The sequence below is a fragment of the Mytilus galloprovincialis genome, chromosome 1 (genome assembly GCF_965363235.1).
Source record: "Mytilus galloprovincialis chromosome 1, xbMytGall1.hap1.1, whole genome shotgun sequence".
In the NCBI taxonomy this organism is placed as follows: Eukaryota; Metazoa; Mollusca; class Bivalvia; order Mytilida; family Mytilidae; genus Mytilus; species Mytilus galloprovincialis.
Window position 1 is genome coordinate 13,406,737 of NC_134838.1, and position 26,395 is coordinate 13,433,131.

Consider the following 26,395-nt stretch of genomic DNA (forward strand, 5'->3'; position numbering starts at 1 on the left):
ATTTGAAATAAAAATGATAATAACAAATATCCATGGTTTGCTGTGAGAAATCCAAAATTAACTGAATAAAATATGCCAGAAAAGTGCGCAGCGTCATATATGCAAACGATCCTATAAGATTAATTACAAATCAATGGTTCAAAGTTTTTCGAACAGATGAATGAGCAAAGGACTAGAAATCGGTCACTATATATTCTAAAGTCGATGCTGTAGGTTGATTAAATAATAATCTCTCAAAATTGACACCATTGAAATATTGACAACAGAGACCTTTCGTTGATAGAAACCTTCTGATAACAAAAATGGACAGATTTTTTTATGAAACAAATGAATGATTACATGACATTCAGACTAGGATTCAGGTTTGATATTGAATGGATTTGGTATCCTGAGAAAAAGGTCTTAGAGGGCTACATTCTGACAAAAAAGTTGACTGTTATTACACATGTAAATATTTTTTGTTCCTGTGGAAAAAGTGGGGTGCTAGAATTAAATGCTAGTAGCTATCAAAGCATAAAGAGGATTTTTCCGTTTAAAAGCTACATATCTAGGATAAAAAATTGCATTAGATATATAATAATATTGTTAAACTGTCACCGGAAAACTAAACCAGAAAGACAAATTATACGGGACAATATACACAATATATATGTAGTCAAAATCTAAAACATTGGAAGATGATATTAAAATATAAAATATGAGGACATAATTTTCAATATAATTTGAATTTCAATGTACTTGCGATTTTATTCAATCTATCTTTTTTCTTCAAAATTAAAAAAAATGTCGTTAATTCGATACGCTTTTGTTGTATATTTACCAAACATTGTAAATGACAAATGATAAAAACTGTAATATATAAAAGCTAAACGCCAAAGATACATTAGCTCTATGACAAATATAAACAAAATGAACAAATAGACAAAAAAACAGTGTCAAACAATAGAATATAGTATCTATACAAAACGTCTGAACGTAACCTTGCCATTTGTTGTGTTACTCGGCTGTATGGGGATATAACCAATGACCTTTTGTGCTGGAATTAACTACTACGAGACCATCATACCTTTGAAAGTATATTATGTAAAAAAGAAGAGAACTGTATAAATGAATTAGAGACGATAGCTATATATATATATATATATATATATATATATATATATATATATATATATATATATATATATATATATATATATATATGTTATTAAAGTAGGACCTCCGTTTTCATATTTTTTACCACATTGAAAAAATAGAAAAAATAATAGTCTATGACAAAAAAAAGTTATCTGGGCTGGCCTCCATAGCAATAGTCTTTTTTTTTATTTCATCCATAAAAAAATTGCCACTAAAAATACTTGTAACATAAATTGGATCTTTTCCTTTGATGTTTTAATGAAATAATTTGCTTAAAAAGTGTGGTGAGGGAAAACCATGGTATATTATATGCAAATTAATGTTGTACCATAATTTGCTAATTAAATATGCAACTCAACTAGAATCCAAAGGAAAGAAGACGGAGCTTAGCTATGGTACACCATATTCATTTTCATGTCATTCCATGGCTAAAGCTCCACCTTTTTTTGAAAGGTATCCGCCTCTGAAATATTTTGGAAACTGAAAAATGTACTAAAAGGTCAAGATCTGCATTTGTTTTCATTTTATAACAAAAAGCAATAAATCATTTAAGAAACCATTTTCAAACTTTATACGATTGTTACGAGTTCCCTTCATTTTGGAAAAATTACTTAATGTTTCTTCTTTCAGTTTTGAAAAAAATAAAATGTATAGTACTATCAATTCTTTTGCGAAAATTCATTTAAATAAGGATTCAAAAAGGGGGTTACCTATACAAAAAGGAATAAATATCGGCTACAAAAATTTGTGAAAAAACATGATTTTTTAGCGATCAATTAGGGGGACATACACTATTTACGCTCCCTGGATCCGCCACTGTTTAAATACAGAGTTGTATCATTAAAATTGTGTTTTAATAAATAATCTAATAATCGAATTAATAAAATAACGGAAGAAAAGCAGTTTGTACGAAAACTATAAATGTATAAATATGCATTTTTCAATGAGATGGACAACCTGTAAAATATGATTAATTTGTATACCTTGAAAAGCAACCAAAAAACAAAACAACAATTGTTACCCTCATTAGAATAATTATGTAATCCTTGTTGGTGGAATCCGACATTTTTGTTTACTTTCTGATGATATTATGAAATTACATGCGCATACGAACATACACGGGACGCAAAACTAAAAAGTCGGAGAAAAACCGACATTTTCTTTACTCTCTGCAAATTCTGGGGTTCTATTACATGAAATACACAGAAGATCATACACGAGGCGCAAAAGTGATTGCGCGACTTTCCATTTCATTGGATAAAATTGTAACGTGGATAATTTCCAATATTAGTTCAAGATCTTGAAGCTGTCAATCATTTTATTTATATTACAAATTTTATATACCATGTGTCTTACTCATTAACATTTTTAAACAAACTCATCCTTCGGATTCATTTGTTTAAATAGGTTAACTCGTAAGAACCATGATATATATATATATATATATATATATATATATATATATATATATATATATATATATATATATATATATATATATATATATATATATATATATATATATATATAGTACTTAGTTTACTTAGTAGCCAACAATGGTGCAATAACAATATTTACATTTGTCCATACAATAATTATAAGTCATTTTCCCATTCACGGGGAAGTTCTATTTACAAGGTAACGCTGATTCACCTTTATACACGAATATTCAACAAATGCGCAATATATACATATTAACAATAACATGAATAAACTAAATAAATAACATAAACATTGATAATCATCTATTGCAACTTCTTTTCAATTAATATTTACTAATTTATAATTTAAAGTAATTTATTAAGGTTGGAATATGTTAGGAGTAAAGGTCAAGGACGAGTAAGATTATTTTCAGAGTAAGGTACTGGTAAGATATCCAGTCTCTGTTTTGATAAAAATCTAATTACCTCCCTTTTCTAATTTTTCACTGAGCCCACTCCTATAGGAGAACAAGTACACAAAAAAAAAAATCGTTTTTTTGTAATAGTAACAAATATAAATGATAACCAGATAAGAGTTATAATATTCTCTATGACCATTTCGTAATGAACCGATGTGTACCAGTAGATTCCCTTAGGCGAGACTTAAATTTTCTTTTCAATGAAGAATAAGCAGAAAGAGCAAATTATCTGTGTCAATATGCTAATACATGATTGACCGCAAGCTGTTTTTTTTTTTAAAGAAACGATTATTAAATATACAACATTGCTAGCGTTTTGAGACATTTTGAGTAAATACCGTTTTCAATGGTTAATGGTTAATCTAAAACGACTAGCAGGTTAAATCACTCTGAAAATGTTCATAATCATTCATGGCGTTGAGATAAAAAGTTTCAAATAGAATATTTTCAGTAGTAAATTCTTTTTGAGAAAAGACGTATAGACCCATACATTAAAGCGAAAGATTTTTCGAGCAGTCATCAGTCAAGCTAGAATAATAATAATAAAAAAAACAGTTGAAAGAACAAATAAAGGACAAAGTTGATGAACCTAATTTCCGAAGTGTTTTGCAAAATACAGCACAGGTAATATATTCCGGGATAAGAAACCCTTAGTATTTTGAAACATTTAAAATATTGTAAACGTTTAATTAATAATTATAATCATATCAATGATATTTTTCATTTGAAGACAAAAGTGCTAAAAACTGTTTTAGTACTGATTGTCAAAGGACTGTATGTTGTCTCTTTTCATTCTAAAGTTCTTATTTCTCATCGAGAATGAATTGGTAAAGCAGATCATTTTGAAATCACGTATCGGTGCAAACATCGGTGCGATTTAAGTTACATAATTTCTTTTCCTAGATTGAAGACCTTTTATGTATGCCTGTTAATATCCCTACGCGCAGTTATCTATTTACTTTGAGTGACATATTTAGATGTGCGATGCAACTTAATTACCACTAAATTAGTTTTATCTGATATACTATGGACTACTCCTCTACTTCAATCAGTCTCAATCCAGTTCATTACAACAATGCATGACAACAATTAAACAATTAGTTGTCAGTGCTGCTGTATGAATGTATTAAAAAAACAAAATTAGAAATAAATAAGTCAGCAAATGTGCAGCAACTGTCGTTTTACATTTTCCTAAATTTGACGGCTTAAAGAAAGTAATTTTTATGTAGAATTAGAATTCTTTGTTTGTATAATATCTATTTGAAATAAGCAATTTTTCTTTTACTACAGCCAATGATTTTTGAAAGTCTGACTAGGATGTAATTTCAATATAGAAGTTGTTATTTAATAATTTTAGATGTTTAAATTAAAGGATCATAGCGTTCGGACGTTGAGTCAGTCATTTGCCATAAAAAGTCTTGTTTTAGCAGGCAAGATTTGATTTCAGATTCGTCTGGTAATCAACAAATCTAGAGTTAAACAAAATCACTCTTTCTGTTTTGTAACTAGTGGGACCTAATGAAATATGAAAATTAAAATTACCGTATTACAATTTTTATACGTCTGTATCGCTTTAACAGATAAACCTTCATAACCAACTGTAGGATACATATCTAAAAGTCAATAGTGTTAGTATCGAAACAAGTGAAAAGCTTCATGAAAAAAAAGATTGAAATAATAGCAATAATTGCTAAATGCACCTAAGGTCATTAATGGATTTTAATACGTAAAATTTACTTTTTATTGTATTATTCTTATCATAGAGGTAGGCAGGTGCAGGTGTTCACATTTAGTTGCGATATTACCAATGATTCAGGCATACATTCCTACACAATTAATATAAAATAAGTCTTTGAGTAAGCAAGAAAGTATCAAATATAAATCATATACATTGTCATGTTTTACGTTTCTCATTCAAGTCTTCTTAAATGAAACTCTTATCACATGTTTCATGCTACGACACAGTCACTTGCCATGATACGACACTACATTTGATGAGTATATACATTGTCAGGACACTACTACTATTTGAAAGTTTTATTGCTATCTTCGAAGACATGTCCCACTTATAATCGAGTTTGTTCTGTTGTACTTGCAATATCCTTTAACATGCATGGCGGTGACATCAATACAAAGTCTGATTCAAATGATGGTATCTGGGAAACGTGTAACTCGGACAAGTGGATATCTACTAGCCGCGAATGTACATTGCCACCAATGTGTTCATTGTCGTTTTCATCTGATGCTCTTATTTTGTGACTGTTGATTTTATAGCTAGCCATTCTATTGAATCCATGACAACAGTTATGGCATCTGACTACACATGCTTTCCATGGGAATCGCATTAATGCCGATCGAAAACTTTTTGCACAAGCGCTGTAGAGAACAAAATTTACACTGAAATTTATGTAATATATGATCTGAAAAAACATCTGCCATAAAATTTCATTTCTTGTTGTAAGATAAGAGTTATCAAAGGCACTACGTAATATCGACTGCAACCTGATCACGTGACATGGCAAGTTCAAAACAAGAAACACCAAAATTACCACTACGATCATTCTTTTCAGTTTCGACTGAGCTTTCATGCCTTGTTGAGTTGATGATGATGTTGTGCCGCTATTATGTTCCCCCGTGGTCAAAGAGTTGGAGGATTCGCTGTGGCAATGTTCCTCGTTAGGTTCGCTGTTGGAACGGTAAAATTTGCTTATATCTATCAGTAAGCGTGTGATCATGAAAATAATCATTGAGAACGGAATAATGAGTGTGAGTAAAGTATCCAACACGGTGAAAATCATCATTTGTTCGTAGTTCTGTGGAGCAGACACGCACTTCTTTTTCCCGTTAGGTGCAGTTACAATCTTGGAGGTCCAGAACGAGAACAGGTAGAAAATAACAGCAAAAGAGGTTAAACCTACGACTCCTTTCCTGGCAAAATTTGGACGACATACCTTGGATCCCAGAGATGAATAGAATACTGCAACATACATATCAGCTGTAAAGGCGTTCACATACCACACTGACGTGAAACCGAAAACATATGTTAGAAAAACCACTATATGACATATTCCTTCTTGGTGGAAGAAACTGATACCAATAATATCAAACCATCCAATCCACACACACAGTAGAAACCCTGTATCAGATATGGACAAAGCTGCAAGATAAATTGATGTCGATATCTTGTTGAGTTTTGAGAAAACGAAAACCAAGAAGGAGCAAATATTTCCAACTACGCCCATCATAACGATAAAAGGAATCATATATGTGTTTGAATATTTTACAATCAACAGCAACGGACTGTTAAAGTTCATGTAAGGTAGTGTATAGTTTACTGTTACGTTCGCCATGGTTTGGAATGGTAAATATGTCCGAAAACCTAAAGTTTATTGGTATTTTCCATAAAACATGAAGTTCAACTGTAATTCTCTAACTACTTTTACATCTTTCTTCATGTGAGTTTTCTGATGCTGTAAATATATAAAAAAAAGTTATAGCTAATAGAAAGAACATTTGATGTATTTTCAGTAAGACAATGTTGAAAAAGAAATGCATGCACAATAAACGCAGCAAATTGGTTTCGTTGAACTTCAATTCCTTTTTGCCAGTGATCTAATGATGCCAAAGTAGGGTAATAGAGTTCGCGTTGCCGCTGATCCGTTTTCTGCTTGCCCGAAAATATCAAGTTTGTTCAAATATAAGTTTTTCTTGATATTTTGTGATGTACATGTATAACAGATGAAAGTTTTAGATCTACATTGTATGTTTAAGTTAAAACGTATGTACCAACAATAGTACAATTAAAGATTAACAAAAATTACTACACTAGTTGAAAATTTCGAAACAATACTAGGACGGATCCATCCATGCTGGATTTGTTTAAACCTTTAGACACTATACAAAGATATGCACACGTTTAATAAAAAAAGATTTGTTTTTTGATAAATTTGAATTTTGTTTGATTGAAAAATACCGTTGTTAAATAGGAATAAGTCATAACTTCAAAGTATTGTACCAAATAAATATTTGTAAAATCGTATCAATAAAGAAATACTCCGTAAGTTATTCTACAAATTAATATACTAAATGCATACATGCAATTATCATTACTATTATTTGTCAATCAACATAATATTGCAATACCGCTGTTATCAATATGTCAAGCATTCCAGTGAAATGCCCTTATTTTCAAAAACGTACAAGAAATCAAGGTTTTCTCTCTGGTAAGCATAATCATACTCAATATGAGTTATAGTTACACCTAAATTATGTAATTATCAACCATTAAATAAGCCAATATTCATGAAAAATATAAATGATATCCTTTATCAGCTTAAAGTCCAGATTCTGAAAATGAAACCAGAAAAAGACAAAAAAGAACAACGATTCATTTTGCCATACAAAAGCAGTAATAGGGTAACAATTTGGTGACAGGAAAATAGACAATAAAAAGATTTCATTCAAAATTCAAAACTGCAAAACATCTTCTTAAAGTGTTACAACTTTCGAAAAAAATAAGTAAATGACACATGTTTTATCAAAAGTTATTGTTCTTTTTAGAACAAGAGTGAAGAAAAAATATATATGAATTACTTCCACGTGAATCAGACGTAATTCTCTCATATCCTTTACATATATCATTTATTATGTTGAGTAAATATTGTTTCCGTAATCGTTCTATCTTTTAGTTAGCAAATGGCTAAATATCTTTCTGGTTAAAAGATTATTACATTATTCTGATCGATTTGATTTGTTTTATTGTTTTGAACTATTCATGGGTATGTCTGAACTAGAAATAATATGTGCTGTACTTGTAATTATTATATTCAACAGTGTTTAAAACCTGTAGGTGATGCATTTAGTTGTCAAAATTGTTGTTATGTTTTAATATTAAATTAACAATCCACAATTTACAAGCTGATCTATTAGCAACCTTCACATTTTAATGTCTACCATTATATATATATAAATATGGATTTATAATTTATCATTCTGAAATATCTTCCTGGTTTAAAATTTATTACACCAGCTCTGCTAATACAAAATTTAGTTTTTAGCTATTCACAGGTATGCCTGAATTGATAAACAAAGGTGGTATTCGTGCAATCATCATATACAGAATCTAGTTTTGAGCTATTGACAAGTCTTCCTGAATTAGAAATGGAATGTGGTTTACATGCAATCATTATATTGACATTATTGAAAACATGTAGGTGATGCATACAGTTGTCCAAAACTGTTAATGGTTTTCCTAATCCGTACAGCAACCAGAATTTATAATAAATATAAACTGATTTGTTTGCTACCTTTAACTCTAGAATACATTGCTGTATAATATGTCGTGTCTATTAAGTATGAGAAAAAAATCATTATTGAAAATCATGGAAAGCGTGCCAATTTACACTATGGTAGTATAGAAGCTGTACCTCACGTCGCTACTATATATTAAATGTAATGGTAATGTAAGAATTGTTTCAATAACACTTTTTATTTCTTAATAATTGGAAGCATACAGGAAGGAAGGAAGACACTTGCAATAGAAAATCACATACAAAATATCAGAGCATATATAATCTTGTCCTCAAATCCGGCATATGCTTATCCTAAATAAATCTAAATTAAAGGTATATTTTGAGAAACAAACTAGATACTAGAGACGCGAAAAATACCAAAGAGATATGCAAACTCATAAGTCGAAAATAAACTGCAAATATAAGACAAAGACCAAAAGAAACAACAGTATTAGATAGATCTTTTATTTCATAATAATTATCTTATTTAGAGGTGTATTTTTTTTGTAAAAAGCTGATATATGAAATTTTGAAATTCAAACGTATCTGTTGTTCTAGTGAATTAATATTTTGACCCCGCATATTTGAATTTGTCAGTGAAATAACAACATTATTAAGGACAGGATGAAAGGAAACAAGTGAGTCTTACCAAACTGACCAAAATGAAGATAATCTCTTTGCTTTCGTTTAAAATCTTCTAATAGATTTCAATATTCGTCAGTAAAAAGAAAAAAATACTAAAATACCAAACTCTGCTGAATATGTTAAAAGGAAAATCCTTAAGCAAACGACAAAATCAAAAGCTCAAACACGAATAGATAACAACTGTCATATTCCAAACTTTGTACAGTGATTATCTTCATATTCATCTTATATTTAATGTCATTTCTTAGAATGTATCAATCATTTTGTGTGTAAAGTTTGAATCCCATTGTGGAAATGAAACATGTTTTTTTTTTCATTGCTTGTATAAGTGCGTGATTTATAAGATATATAACTGTTGTAAAACCATTTGTGTTAATCTAGGTCAGTAGTACATACAAAATACAAAGTGCAGCATTACACAACAGAAATATCATATGGGGTATCAATCATTAATGTTCTTCGGAAGCAATTATTAGCTTCAACAGGAGGATTTGGAATACATTATTTGCTTCCTACGCATTTCCTGATGAGAAATATATAAAAATTCTAAAATTAGACCATCTTTATCGACAACAAGCTGTAAATATGCAATTTTTCTTAGTTAAAGTATAGTTTAACACTATGAAAATAAGGAATAAAAAAACTACGTGAAGAAAACAACTTTTGAAATATAAAGGTGATGCTCGTACCTTCTTTCGGGCAAAAATTTGTCATGAGCAGACGAAATTGATAGAAATGATTATTAAAACACAAGAACCGAACGAAAAGGTAGGCAAACACAAGAACCGAACTAAAAGATAGGCAAACAAGAAAAACGTCCATAAAAACCGACAAACATTAAGCGTTCAACTCTATCAACCAATATGAATAGTAAATAACTGACTGGTACAACCATTTCCCAAAGAAAAGTAAGTCGATCATGTCTTCCGGTAAAGAATGACTTCATACATGTAGGCTGTTTGTACAAATTATGTATTTATTTTAAAAGTCCAAAACAGTAAAATGTTGAAGAGCATTGAGGACCCAAAATACCTAAATGTTTTGACAAGTACAGCTAAGGTAATCTAAAGTAGAAGAACCTTAGTATTTCAAAAGTTCAAAGTTTTTTTAAACAGTTAATTTATAATTATGACCATATCACTGATTGTTTATGTCAACACAGAAGTGCTGCTAATTGGATTGAGAATGAGATATCTATTCAACAGATTCTAAACGACAGGAATTTAGGCTTTACATTGACAAGATCATTGTACAGCATGGAACAATGAGCAAACCAATAATGTGTAAGATGTAACAGGGCCCGATATTGTAAGTACGCATAAAAGTGCTAAAAGTCCAATCTTTATCATGCTGCACCAGCGATAGTAAAAGTACTAAAAGTTCAATCTTTATCAGTCTGTAAGGGAATCTGATGTTGTAATATTATGATGAGCTTAACAAAGGCACTCGTGATTTAACTAACATAGAAATAAAGTTTATGGTTGATAAATAAATCTTATAACTAAATAGTAATCGATAATGAAATTGGATTTAATTTCTTTCTAAATGATTTAACTTTAGAATAACTTTTGAAGAAAATGCAAGATAATTTTAAATTTCATTTTATCGATGAGGCAAGTTACTAACGTTTCCGTTATAATTTTAACATCCATTGTTTTGATTAAGTGTTTTCTAAGAGGCATTTGATTAACATTCCACTCATATATCAATATTCTTAGAATTACGGAATTTTGCCTTTTACATATAATGATAGTATTTGAAGAAAAAAAGGTTACATAGAAGTCATTAAAAGCAATTGGAAATTTCATCTAATTCTAAATATGTTATTGGAAACAAACTATTAAACAGTTGAAATGCAAATAATAGCATGTATCAATTTGTCTATGCTTTGTATTCTCTTTATTAATTGCCTTTCAAACTTCATTTTTGAACTTATATATATATTTTGACTTTTTGATAAAGGTAATAATAGGTTTGATTTTGCCTTTTGATTTTTAATTTTCCTTTTTGAATTTTCCTCGGAGTTCAGTATTTTTGTGTTTTTACTTTTTATACTCTAATGACATATTAAAAAAAAAGATATAACTGAATTGATTTTTCCAGGATTTTCATTAAACACCGTGACTTCCTTTTATTTTAGATAATATCAATTATGAAAAAGAAAGTAAAATTAATTGCCTTTCAAACTTCATTTTTGAACTTATATTATATATTTTGACTTTTTGATAAAGGTAATAATAGGTTTGTTGCTCTAACATCACTGTTTAATTTTATAGGATTAATGTCAAGTCGTCACTAATGAGTATTATGTAGATAAAAACCGCGAATGGCGTATTTAATTATAAATCCGTTTTCTTCCATTAGTTTTTACAACTACGAGTCGATGCACGCCTTCTGAGAGCGATGGCATTAGTCAGCACTGTTTACCATTGATGGGGATATTTTCTGTAAAACATTTGTGAATTATTTAAAACACTCCAGTTTTCCATCTCGGAAGCAGAGATGATCTTATCCAGATTTGGAAACATTTTGGCATTTTTGGTTTTATATGCTGTTCAACTTGTATTTGCGATGGCTTATCGAATGTTATAATTTGTTTGTCAGTACGTAACGAGTTTTTAGAACCCCTTGGTATTTGTGCTCACTGTGTTGACATGATATATCATTGATGCTGCCATTTGTTTGTAAATTTACTGTTCTTACATTAATTTTAAGAAACAGTAGTTTATCGATGATAATATCTCATAAATCGATTAGGTAGGTGTAAAGCAAGAAACGCACGAAACCCAAAAAGAACCAGTCTGTAAAGGATAATATTCTCGAGGCAATTCATGCTTGCAAGGTGTATCCACTATTCAGTCAAAAGTTACAAATGTGAATAGGGCACAATCGATTTTATAAAAGATGAGACGACTCTTTTGTATAGATCCAAGACCGTGAAAACAGAAGCGCCTGCATAACTAGTATCTCCTAGTTGATACGATATTCTAGATACTGCATGTCCTATCACGGTTAACTTATTCGAGGAATGTTGCTGATAAGGAATTTATTAAACCATGAATTCCAAGTGGTGAAGTCTTAACCAATCTAATTAAAAAATATATATGTGATTTTGTTATGCCTACTTCATTTGAAGATAGCAGATCTATTATCAAGTAGGTGTAAAAGAGGGACGAAAGATACCGAAGGGACAGTCAAACTCATAAATCTAATACAAACTGACAACGCCATGGCTAAAAATGAAAATGACAAACAAACAACAGCACACACGACACAACATAGAAAACTAAAGAATAAAGAACACGAACCCAACCAAAAAACTAGGGGTGATCTCAGGTGCTCCGGAAGGGTAAGCAGATCCTGCTCCACATGCGGCACCCGTCGTGTTGCTTATGTGATAACAAATCCGGTAAATAGTCTAATTCGGTAGGTCACATTCATGAAAGGGAAGGGGATTGTAGTTACGACGTAAGGAACATATCCGATATCATTTGTGAAACGGTTATTCCATAACGGTCAACCAACTCGTGATGGCGTCCGTAAAATTTACGAAGGGATGATTTCAACTTCACCATTTGGAACTCTTGGTTTAATAGCTTCCTTGTGAGCAGCAACCCTCTATCAAGAAAATCATGATAGGAAATGCAAGCACGGGAATATAGTATCAATTGGGAGATATATACCCCGTATGCAGGTGCTGCTGGAATGTTGCTACTTAGAAATGGAAAGTTCACAATTGGAAAGCTGAAATCATCTCTTTTGTCGTAAAGTTTTGTTTTCAACCGACCCTCATTGTCAATTTCTAGATGTAAGTCAAGATATGAGGCCGACTTAACTGTATCTGTAGTATCCTTTATCTCTAGCTCGATTGGATAGATGCGTTCCACATAGTCACCAAATTTTGAATTATTTAGTGAGAGAACATCATCTATATAGCGAAAAGTCGAGTTAAAGGATATTGCTAACTTCTTATCTTTCTTCCTAAGAAGTTCCTGCATGAAGTCAGCCTCATAATAATAAAGAAACAAGTCGGCAAGTAGAGGGGCACAGTTTGTTCCCATTGGAATGCCGACAGTCTGTTGAAAAACACGTCCTCTGAACGTAACAAATATGTTGTCAATCAAGAAATCAAGCATCTTGATAATATCAGTTTCAGAGAATTTTGGTTCGAATCAGAGTGATCCTTTACAAAATATTTTCTTTGAAAAAGTCAGTCCATCAAAATTAAACTACTTTTTGAAGCACCATTTTGGAACGGGAACGTTGTTTAATTACCCAATATAATCAATCAAGCGGTTTAATGATCGCCCATTTTAGTTTAACAAAATTAGAAAACCTACAGACGTATTCGGTCGACATAAGTGATGATACATCTTTAATGTGATCTTAATTTTTCCATTTTATATTCAAATGAAATTATTGAAGCAAATACATTAAGTTCGGTATTTTATGCTTGCAGATCTCGTTTTACAAGTGATTGCTGCTACGTCGCATAAAATTTCTATAGAACTCTACTCAAGTCTGAATAATAAGAAGATTAAGGCTTCTATCTTGTCATTTAAAGGTTTCAAAAAGTATAATTATCTATATTTGATAATGATAGTCTTGAGGATTCCTGAGTTTGCATTAATCCGATTTGGTTTGAATGTAATCGATTCGAAATAATTTAGTATAGTGATGTTAACTAGTACAACATCATTAAAATGTTGAAATGTACAAAAGAAAAATAATACAGTCTTGTTTTGATCTATGTATTGAAAGATAAGAAGGGAACATTAATTTAAGTTGTGTGAACAATCATTTATGAATTCTTGCTAAATACTTGTCTGATAAATGAGACATTCTATATCTAAGAATTTTACATGTTTAACCCCGCCATATTCTGTGTGTAAGTGGCTGTCTCATGACTCATGCCTGTAAAATAGTGGTTGTCGATTGTTGCTATGTTACATATTATTTGGTTTTCGTTCATTATTTTGGTATATGAATTAGGCCGTTACTTTTCCCGTTTGAATTGTTTTACATTGGTCATTTCGGGGTCTTTGATAGCTAGCTATGCAATATAGGCGTTGCCTGTTGTCGAAGGCCGTACGGCGACCTATAGTTCGATCTCTGGTTCAAACACATACATTTGAGCGTTTTTGTGTTTACTAGTATAACATAAGAGACTTGACATGATGCCAATGAGACAACATTGCAACAGACACTTAAGGAAGTGTATGTAACTAAATTAGCATACGTCCATCAACAATGAACAAAACTCAAATGATGAAGTAATGTATAACAGGCTCCGTCATGACAAAATGTGAAACAATTTAAACGAGAAACAAAAGAGTTTGATTTCAACCAAAGAATAACGAAAAGACATATGAAAGACATCGAGCAACGACAACTATGTTTGTTTTAAAACAAATTTGTACCTTCCTCATCACAAATACAGGAAAAGAAGTGTTTAATTTCGATACTCTTTATACGAGTCGTCTCTGTAATACCATCGGCTGCGTAGGGAATAGCTCTACTTATGTATAATCTCGGTAACATCGTGAGACTGGTTGAATTTGATTTTATTTGATCAATATGTAATGACTGTATATTCAATATCCTATCTTTCTTTCATTCGTTTTTCAGTTTGAAATATTGTAAGTTTAATAACGTACTCTTATCAATTTTCCTTTACATATAATTATTGTCTGATGAGTTTGGTACTCGGTTAATAGTCTTCGAAGTTATTTTAATATATTTTATTAACGCAGTATTGATTTATGTAGTATCGGTTCCTAGTATGGTATATATTTAACAAAACCACGCAAATTAGAAACACCAATTAGGTCATGCATTTAATTGTATTATAAACTTAATTTAGTGTTTTATCTGTCGAATCAATTGCCTCCGAAATAAAAGTAAGATTTTAACGAATTATAATAATTAATGAATATAGATATATCAACAACAATGGCGACTAAGAATTGAATTACCCACGTAACTGGCTATACTAAATGTATGTAATCTAGCTCAAACTACATATATTAAACGAACAGTGCTGCCTTGCAAACTACGATTATTGCTTTAAAAAAAACCAAATGTTATATAGAATAGACACAATCATTGTCCTCAGTATGATTCAAAGAACAAGAAAATTGAGAGCAACAAATTAGAAGGAGATGTACACTTGACATGAATTCTTCGTAGAAGTAACTGAGAGGTTGTTGTTGGTATTGAATTGAAAGTTGTCAATGAAAAATAGAAATGAGGTAAAAGTCATGAAAGCTTTAACAACTTTGGACGATTACGAGTATAGCCCTAAAACAGTAAGTAAATACCCATGCACTATTAATTTTAACAGAAACTGGTCAACGCTTTATAAACTTAAAGCTCATCATTAATAGATGAAATAAGTTCAATGTCGGATGCTCCTTGCAATAAAAATCCACAATCATGACAACTTTGTATTGATCTATATAAGACATAGAATTATGAAAAATAGATCAAAGGCAATTGCCAGACATGAACTTTATTATATAAATATATCAATCTCCAAATCAATATTGATTGTCTAGCTCTCTAACTTTCCGACACAAATACATGTCGCAATCACCAACTGTGTTTAAAAGTTATTCTTAATTGTGTCGTCTTGTGAATAAAACCATGTTTTCTACTATCTACCTATATTCAACAATAGTATTGGCGCAAATGAAATGTTTTTATTTTTACACAAATTAAATGCCAATTTGCGAAAAAGCAATGAAACGTTTTTTCTACCTCAGAAATAGATTATCTTAGCTGTATTTGACAAAACTTTTTAGGAATTGGTGGACATCAATGCTCTTTAACTTCGTACTTTATCTGGCTTAAAAAAAAAAAAAAAAAACACTTTTTTAGATTCGAATTTCTCTGATGAGTCTTTTGTAGACGAACTGCGCAACTGGCACAAATACACAATTCTAATCCTGGTATCTATGATGAGTTTAATTATTCCGATGAATTACACATTATAAAATATTTATTGCATTTGTGGGATGCATATGTGGCAGGCAATACACTAAACACTGTAAAGTAAGCCAAACACTTACCAAAACATTATTAAGGCTTATACTAAATCAGTTTCTTTCATATTATAATCTAGTTCTAATTTAAAACTGAACAAAAACTAATGGTTATCATTTAATACTGTTAGTCTACATGCTGACGACCTAGTTATCATTTAATAGTTAGTCTACATGCTGACGACCTAGTTATTTGCAATTAATTGAACGTCACTAAAGGAAATAAATTCCTATAAACCAATTACAAATAATGTCGTGACTGTTCGTATTTTTTGAAGTCCTGTTAGTTTACTGTTAAAATTCCAATTATATGTAAATAAAAAATTACAAATTCCGCTATTTAAATGCAGACCTAATCACTTATACTTAACAAAAATGTAACATCGTATGGTTATCATCTTAGTTTCTCGTTTTCTTATCAGAAATAATGAGGAAATTGAATCTTGTGAAGTTTTATTACAATTTTCTTTGAAGTAATTCAACACTAGATATTCTCTTAAGGAAGCTGGCTTGTCATGTTTTGGATTTTATGTCAGATTTTCGGAATCCTCTGGTTTTATCCATTTGAATGCCTTGAAAAAATTTGTCTGGTGACCCCCATTTTTCTTTTTGTAAATCTTTTACATGTATAATGATAAGCCATCTGTGAAAGTCTTATAAAATTTTAATTACTTTTTAACAGTTTTTGAGAACTTCAACCTGTCAATGATAAAGCTATGAAAAGTCAAGAGAGAATATTTTCCTGCCAAAATTTCAATGGCTTATATCTTGAAAACAAGCACGGTGACCTATATATATTTTTTGCTCTTTGGATTCCTTTATTAATTCCCTATCAATATAAACTAGTGTTTAGAAAAGTTAATTACTTTGAAACTGAGAAGCGAACTCCCTTTAAGAAGAACTTGTATAGAAAGTGGGATGCATTCTTTTGATTACACTAACTATCATTTTTTTACTCTTAAAACAACTTGCATAAATCAGAGTAATAAACAATAAAATTTAGAATAACACCAAGTACCATCATTGCAAATATACAAATGTCAAATATCTGCTTTTGTTACAGTGAACCACTCAATGGTAAAAATGTCTTTTAGGTATAGAACCACTAATTCAGGCCCGGTCGGAAAGAACATACAAGAAAGTAGTACATATTTTAAACAAAATAGTTCCTAAGCATAGCTGTATCTTTGTCAATAGTGAGAATATTTGTGTAGTTTTAGTATCAAATGAAAGCTTGGGGACTTGGAGTTACTGTAGAACCCTTGTTGAAATTGTTACTTAAAAGATAAAGAAGTATATGAAATTTTAATAAGAGAGCACATTTGGTCTGTTGTTCAGATCCGAAGTTCCTATTGTTGTACCATCAAACTTCCCGGAACCAGTACCCTCTAATATGCAATTAAAGGTATGTTGATTTTTTCATCACATGACAGGATAAGGTACAGTTTTGACATTAACTAACTGCCACTTTTTTTGAACTTGAGTAGCCACAAATGCTTGAAATTGCAGAATTTATCATAAAAAGAAATGGAGCTATGAATTAGTGGTTTTATACCTTTAAGCTAGTTTTCTATTACTTACTATGCATTACATATTGAACGTGAAAGGTATAGTGGAATGTTTTATTCAGTTAAAGAATGACTGTTTTATTCAGTTAAAGAAAGACAAAGTTTTTGGATACAGTGTTTTGTGAGCGTTACAGGCTACGCAGGGGTTTAATTCTCTAAAAAAAAATGTTGCATTTTAAGGCAAAAGTTATTTTGATCCATTTATATCTACATAAACTAACTATTGAAAATAAAACACTGCGTACAAATCAGTGATGAAAAGAAACCTCGGCTTCATAATTGAAAAATGTCTTCAATATATTGTGACTTTATTTTTCATTTCAGATTATTGTATCTATATAACGATGTTAATTAGTGTCAAGAAAGGATTCCAAATCAAGATTTGCTTTTGACTTCCTGTCCTGTAAACACAATCATGAATGAAGTGATTCCAGTCATTGGGATCGGAAAAACTTTCACAAATCAGTCATAGCTTTAAGATTTGAACCGTCTTTCTTTTGCGATATAACTTTATTATGATTTTTCAATACATTGATTTCTGCTACATTTTCCCAGTTGTTGGATATATATGTGTGTAAATATTTATCCTGTCTAGTTAATGTAAAGCGAATCCATGAATAGGGTTGCATCATTTCATTCATCATAGTTCTATAAGGAGATACATGTACTATTAACATTTTAAATGCGGTCTTATGTCACAAGATTTTATATGAAAAAAAGATTTCTATGGCAAATATTTCATAACATTATGTTTTAAAATTTGATTTAATGCGAAGCTGCTGTGTACTGTGACATATCATATTTGATAAATGTCTTATTTCTTACTGGATGGCATTGTTCGTGTAAGCTTTGGTTATCTTTACATGTATCTGTCAAATACAATTTTCAGTCTAAAGATAATATTTCTCCCTATAAGTATGCAGGTTTTGTGGACCGTTGGATGAATAAATTTAAAATCAATAAGATCTTTTTACAAATTCGTAATTAATGGAATCTGTTCAGTTTAAGTTTTATCAAATGAATAATCCTATATATAAGGCTTAGCCCCTACAATTTGCATATTACAAAATATGTTTTCGGTACTTCCTTATTTATATGTTGATGTACGGCATTGCAAATCAAAATAAAATTGAAACACATTAAGGAGAATTGTCGGAGCTGCTTCATATATATGAACAATACCACAAATAATGTAACCGTTTTTATAAACAAACAACGTTGAATTTGACGGATTGCGAATTTAATGTGACATCTTTTTTTTACGACACAATGTCCTACTGTTTACGTTAAATGTAATCAATTCAAATTTTCTTTTCGTTGAATCCGACGGACTAAATGGTGACATCTTCCTTTTTTCTATGGAATCTTGTCCTCATAGCGTATTGAGAATGAGAAAAATCATTGTTTATTGTTTTGATTCTCTTTTCCTTCATAAATTATTTAATAGGTTCAGCAGGAAGAAAAGAACACATACAAATTCCGTTATATCGATTCGAGTTGATCTCTTAGACTACACAATTTTGCAATTCCGCATTTTGTTATGTTTCATGTGTTTTCTTAAAAACTGTAAAAAATAGAGAATATGATATATGATCAATATAGTGGCCATAAGCTTTATTCTACTCTTTGGTCGAGTTGTTGTCTTTTTGATACATTCACTGTTTCCGTTCACAATTCTACGTTGTGACCGGGATCTTCATATTGTTATTGAACTAGAGGTTATGGATTTTATTTTTGTATTTGGCCCGAGAACACAGTTATTTCGTAGTTCAATTTTTTAGACAATAAACTCAAATTAAAAAAATCGCATCTGCTCTTTCTCTAAAAGTTTTTTACTGTGTAGTGTACTACTAGTGGGACGAATAATATCAAATTTATAGAAACTTATTTAGTCCTGGTATCTATGATGAGTTTATTCTGCCAGCTCTAACTCAAAATATTAACAATTCTGAGTTAAGGGAGTCCAAAATTCAGTTTGACAGCTTCAGATGTAATGAAATTTTACCTTTTTTTATCTGGACTAAATCACTACTTAACATAAAGATTCAGCACCCTATTTTTTTTACATGTAATTACACCCCAACTTAATATTTCATGCATTGAATATCAAGAACTAAATTGGGAAAGTGTATCAAATAAAAAATGCAAGTTTTGCACTGTTGACACAATGGAACTATCGAAAAACCAAAGGACGATAACTGTGTCCTTGGACCATTTTTTTTTTATATATGTCGTCTACTGTTGATTAAAAAAGAGTGTCGTGTATGTCATCAGCACGCACTATCATCTTACTGTAAACTTAAGTGCAGATAAGGGAAAACCTATAACACGCACATGACTCTATCAAAAAAAGTAAGAATATTGACTATAAGTTTAACCACGATATAATTACTTGTAAAATCCATCAAAATTGCAGTTTTTAGCCATCTTCAAGTATTTTTCATTTGGTGACACAGTAAAACATAAACCAAACAGTTAGGGGGTGGGGAAGTACACACACGAAACATATATAATTCTAAAATTCAGTTTATATTTGCAAACGTTTTTAGAAGCAATCATGACCATGAAATAATAACATCAGGGAAAATAGTCCATACCTCTTGATACCAAATGAGCAGACTTTCTTTTTCTATTGTCACTTTTCCTTTCTCATGTAGTGATATCAGTATGTTTCTCCTTATTTTTTATCATTTCTCTGTCGATTAGGCATTCGTTGTTAAAGTGTCTACAATGTAAGAAAGAACAGTTATTTTATTACAAGTTTATATAGATCGGTAAATTTTAAATGTAAAAGATAAGAAATGATACTTTTTGATAATGTGTCAATGATATTGTGTCGCAATAATTTTGCTACGGTAAACTACCAACCTTTGAAAAGTAATTCTTACATACCAAATATAGACGGATATATAAATAGAAGATCATTTAATATTTTTTGCATATTCTCGCTCAGTAAAATAGTTGAAAAGTATTTCTCTTAGCAAAAGGGAGCCGAAAGATACCAAATCATTACAACTCACACCAAAGGGACATTCAAACTCATACCAAAAGGACATTTAAACTCATAAGCTTGACGGCGAAATACTACCAAAAGATGAGCAACCGTTTGAAAATATATACGGTTGATCTCTTAAAATCCACTGTTCGTACACACAATTGAAAAATGGTCTTAGAGACTCTTAGGATATTTGCCATAGTAAGAATTTGAAATTTTTCAAACGAGACATCTTATCAAGATAAAGTCGATAATCCCAAAATTCAAGTTGATAATATCAAGATTAAATTTTAAAATAAGACTGTGGTTCATATACAAATCCGAAAAACCTAGTAGAACATCATTGTTTCATTATTTTTACAATAGACATTGTGCGTCAAATATTTTTGTAACAACATGTTCTTATTGAAAAAAAAACCCCAACCTATATCAACTAAAAAAAAAGATGGTATAATTCAACGTGATACACCTGTGCCATGTCACATGTATAAAGAACTATGACAACTGTGAAAATGATTATGGTTTATTTTACATTTATACAATGGTCTATTATACTTGCCATCTCATATTGATTACAAAGAAGTCCATTTGGAAATTGTGTCATTATAATAATCATATATTAATACTTCTATAGTACAATAGGTAAATAATAAACTAATAACAACAATTAATAAATAGTCAGCAACTGTGTCAGTTATTAATATAGTTATCAATATAGTTAGAAAGACTAACGAACAGGGTTGTTTTGTACAAAAGTATTAATGAAAAAAATGTATAACAAGCACAAAAAAAAAGTGGAAAATACCAAACGGAGAATCACAGAGAGACCATTAAAACACAACAAAAAACTAAAACCGAGAAATAAACAGATAACGGTCTACAAAATGTAACATAAAAAGCCAAACCACTGGACAAAACGTAAAATCACAACAATACTCCGATTTATACAATAATAGGTTGTTTGTTTCTTGTTTCTGTTTTTGTAAAGTGGTCAAAGTTATTGCAAGTAAATATTGTTTTAAGTCAACTGAGAAAAAAATGGATTCAGTTCGTCCATGAGCTTGATATTAATTAGTTCAACAACTCAATACGTTTCTTTCAATCCCTACCAGTGTCAGTTTTGATGACCTGCTTATTTCGCCCATCCAGAAAAAAGGTGATCATAAATTATCAAATTGTCAATTTCATTAGTAGTTCTGAAAATATAATATGTCAGAAACAGTATATCATTACAAAACCAAAACACGTTGTATAGCAGAAATTAAGAGATAACTGTATTGTATTTAAAGCTTTACGGACGTCCATCGGTAGTTTTACTGTCGCAAATTTAGTATACCTGGCGACGCGGAGCGGAGACAGGTAAACGGGTATTTGCGACAGTAAAACTACTGATGGACGTCCGTAAAGCTTCAAATACAATACAGTTATCTCTATTCTAATGCAAAACAAGTTTATGATTAAATTTCAATCATTATTTCAGTGTTAAATGTTCATTAAGAAAATTCCGCGAAAAGATGTTATGTTCTTTGGTCCCTACACTAGGTGACGTCATAGGTATGCTTCCGGCGTCAAACATAATTACCGGGCGTTTTCTGGCTTCTGTGCCGATTTAGAATGTAATACAATTTGATAAAAAGAAGATTTTTAGGCGCAACAAGTGAGTTTTTTGTTTATTATTGTAGAAATAACATGTCAATACATTCCGAAATTCAAATTGTCGGCTTCCTTAGTTAAAGACAAGGAGATAGAGAATTTTACGCTTGCTGTTATCCAATCAGAAGAATTGTTACAAAATAATTGCATTAGAATCCATAATTATCGTAATATATAAAAATAAGTCACTGCATGCAACGGATTTTTGGAACGATTTGTCATTTTCAATATGTTCTTGGTCAAAAACAATTAATCAGATACATGTAAGATAACATATATAAAATAAATTTATATGTATTTCGATAGCGATTTACACCTCAACATTGTAGATTTTACCTTCCTATCTTAATAACACAAGCACCTCAATTGTAACATTCTAGAGGACAGTTAAATTCTTTCTTAACGGTTCTATTGCTGCGACAGAAATTATTATTAGGACAAGCCATCCATGTAAGTATTGGTGTTAGAGTATTACAAATCATTAATGGCTGGAGGCCTTCTTCGAATATGAAAATTACAATCTTATATTTTAAAAACGTGATTTTGACATTTTCTATTAAAAAGTTAATAAGCTATCAGACAAACGGAGTGAACAATTATAATCGAATCTATGGGCTGTCGATCATCCATCAAATTGTTTTTGAAATTGAAGGTCTATCGTAGAAACGGAATATCAGATTCCACAGCGTTAGAACTAGTGTACTCACTTTAAAGTCAAAATCATTTTTGATTAACAGACGGAGTCATTTGTTTTTTTTAAAATTTATTTCTAAATCATTATGGTAAATTAGCTATGAACACGGACTACGAATTCTGATCATTTAATTATTTAATTCAGAGACTATAAAGAAGTACACTTAAGCATATCTTAGTAATAGAAAAAGTATACTCTAGTATAAAGATTTTTCACTTCTGTTATCGTAATATTATCAACAAAATTATTTATTTTGTATGAAAAATATTACCGTACTCCATGTATACCTTAATAATTTAATTTTGGATGTAACGCGTCTGCTGATTGGCTGACGTTATTTTGTTATGAGCCCATAGACATAATTTAGTCATGTGACCGTGACGTCATCAACGTTTTTTTCATGGTTTTCTACGGTTTAAAATGGAATTTAGAATTAAATTATAAGAAATGACTAATATTTTTTCTGTCTATTCGAAATAACATAAAAAATGTGGTGCACACTGTTAAATAACCCGCTACGCGCGTTATTCAGTGTGCACCAAATTTTTTATGTTATTTCTTCATAGACAGAAAAAATATTACAGTCATTCCTTAAATACAAAAATATGTTTATTCATCTGTAAACATTATTTGATTTGTCCAAGGTTATGGTTGCCTTTTTTTAATATTGTTTTACATCCGACCCCCTTGATTTATTAATTTTTTATATTACATTGTGTCATAGATCAATTTTATTCGCCCAGTGTATGTTCACTTGTGTTAATATGTCTTTTGATTGAGTTAAGTCATTTCAATTGATATTTTATTTTGTCTTTTTATGTGGTGATGAAACACTTTTTTAAGTGTAGAGTATAGGTTGGTGCATATTAAAACGTTAAAACCCGCTTCATTTGTTTGCATCTGTTCTAAGTCAGGAACCTGAACAAAAGTAATTGTCTTTTGTTGATGTGGTTCATAATAGTTTCTCGGTTTATATATAGAATAGACCGTACGATTTCCTGTTTGAATGGTTTGGCACTAGTAATCTTTGGGGCCCTTATAGCTTACTGTTTGGTGGGAGCAAGGCTCCGTGTTGCAGACCGTACTTAGACCTATAATAGTTTAGTTTTACAAATTGTGACTTGGATGGAGAGTTGTCTCACTAACACTCATACCACATCCTCTTATATTTGTCTAATGTCTTTTTTTTATCATACAAAGTTAAAAAAGTATTTGCCAATTAAATGCATGACAAATTACTTCAAACCAAAGTCTAAAGCGTTTACGCGGTAATTTCAATGAATACAATTATGTAAAGGAACTGAAATTCATTGATTTTTTTTGCTGTGTTTCATATTTATTTTAGTTTATTCTTTGATATAAATCAAGCCTTTTTCTCGTTAGAATTGTTTTAAATCTGCGATTTTGGTGCCTTCAAAAGCTTGATATGAGTTATGCTTTTTTCTATTTAATTGTAGGACGTATGGATTCGTAATTTTTATTTGGTACTACAGTTTGTTACTTCTACATGTACGTTATTTTGTTTCTGGTATAGAGTTATATCCTTGGCTATCTTACTACATCCTCTTATTTTTATATTTCCTTCAAAACAACGTATTTGAATGAGATCAAAATAAAATAATGACCTATCCTGCCTATCAATTTTCCAGGAAAATAATAACACGATCATTACGTGCATCGACTATATTTATCTAATTTCTTTTCTTTTTGTATTTTATGAACATATGTTATTTGAATAATGAAATTATTCAGTCATAAAAGAGAAAGAAGACATTAGATAAAAACACAAATTGAAAATAATGCCATTTATTTTCTTATTTAATATCAGAGAATACTTGGATATAAAACCATTCTGAAGCCTTTTGTTGAATTCTAATGATTTGAATATTCTCTATGGTGAAATTATATATAAAAATTCTGTGTCAACATTTGCATTTCTATTAGAACAGTCATACACAATTTAAAACCCAATTCCCAATTGGGATGAAAACCAATTTCAAAACAATTCGAGTTTATTTCAAAATTGATCTTTTTTGCACATTTGTCATGAAATATTTCACATGATTTTGTTATTTTAAAATTTCAATCAACTTACTTGAACATCAATCTATAATTCACCAGCTGCATCACATAAAATTTTCTTAACAATGTATGTATTTATCCGTCGGTAATTCATTTAACACAAAACCTATATTGAGATGCTATCATTATAGTATGAAGCAAACGCAATCTATATCAGAATTTAATATTCTATACAAATTGCATTGTTCACTTTGTATGGTTGAAGTATCAAAATGTAAACGTTGGATATATATTGGATATATAATATATTGGTGCTTGACCTTGAAAAACGAGCTTTACTTTCTTTCTTCTTCCTTTTTTGTAGAGGAAGGGTGATTGAAAACTCTGAAATACAATTTTTCTACCATGTTTATTATGAAGATTTGCATTCACAAGTAGGTTTGCTTTTTGCGTTATGATGTTAATATATAATACATATGATGACACGATTTTTTTATATACATTTTATTTTGCTTTAAAACCTTAACCTTTTAGTAAAAGTCTTAATCAAAGACAATATTATATGACATTCAAAAGAGTGTAAAATATAAGTTGCTCTTGAAAAATACATGTCGACCAATTAATGTATCTCATTAATTACATCAAGAGAGAAAAAGAACCTGCGGATCATAAACAAAATTAACGTTCTTTTAATAACTAGGTAAATTAGTTAAACAATTTCAAGTTATATATCCGGTCTACGCAATTTCATAAACTATGATGTTTTGTAATTTAAAGTCTATACAAAAAAGTAGTCTTTAAGTTGCTATTATTACTGAATCTTTTTTAGATATATATTGTTAACTATGAATACAAGGAGATATAAGGGATATACGTCAATCCAACAAGAATATAGAATACATTCAAGTTAAACATTTATACGTGTATACTACAGCAAACAAATTTCATAAAGTTAAAACAAACGAGAAATTTAAGAAAAAACACTTACTTCAATATATTCTGCAAGGTATCATGTATAGTTAAACTTTAAATGACAGAATTGTACAGGTGTTCTCCCCAATTTCTGATGTCATTTTCACTTCATCTTATCCATAGCAACGCCCAATCATATTTAAGTCCAATTAACAGCACTCGTATGCCTATCTTCGGAGATCGATCGACAATAGCTGCATGAATGTACCACATATATCTCAGACAATGTAATTAATTTATATAAACTTATCCTTTTTGAAAGATATTGCCTCGAAATCCGTTAAAACAAGTATACGTAAGATGGCATCCGAGATAAATAACTTTAGAAATCCATTTGTTATTTTCAATTATTTTTATGAGCATTGACAAGTTACCAATCAGAAAAAAAGTTCCATATAATTAAAAGTATGGTTAAATAAAAATTAGCACTTTGGGATATTGACGTCTGGAGTGTTTATTAATTATAAATTGAAGA

General features: G+C 30.3%; 1 protein-coding gene across 1 annotated transcript; it reads right to left on the reverse strand.

The window, feature by feature from the left end:
• Nucleotides 1–2,648: 2,648 nt before the first annotated feature.
• LOC143066048 (uncharacterized) lies at nt 2,649–26,111 on the reverse strand. The gene is made up of 3 exons (XM_076239200.1): nt 25,937–26,111; nt 20,182–20,309; nt 2,649–6,507 (listed from the first exon to the last, which is right to left on the reverse strand). Exon 3 carries the CDS (start codon nt 6,385–6,387, stop codon nt 5,104–5,106), a length of 1,284 nt encoding a protein of 427 aa, XP_076095315.1. The 5' UTR covers nt 6,388–6,507; nt 20,182–20,309; nt 25,937–26,111; the 3' UTR covers nt 2,649–5,103.
• Nucleotides 26,112–26,395: the final 284 nt, after the last annotated feature.

Excerpts from the sequence above, each read along its gene's own strand:
- LOC143066048 (XM_076239200.1), bottom strand. The coding sequence starts at position 6,387 with ATGGCGAACGTAACAGTAAACTATACACTACCTTACATGAACTTTAAC.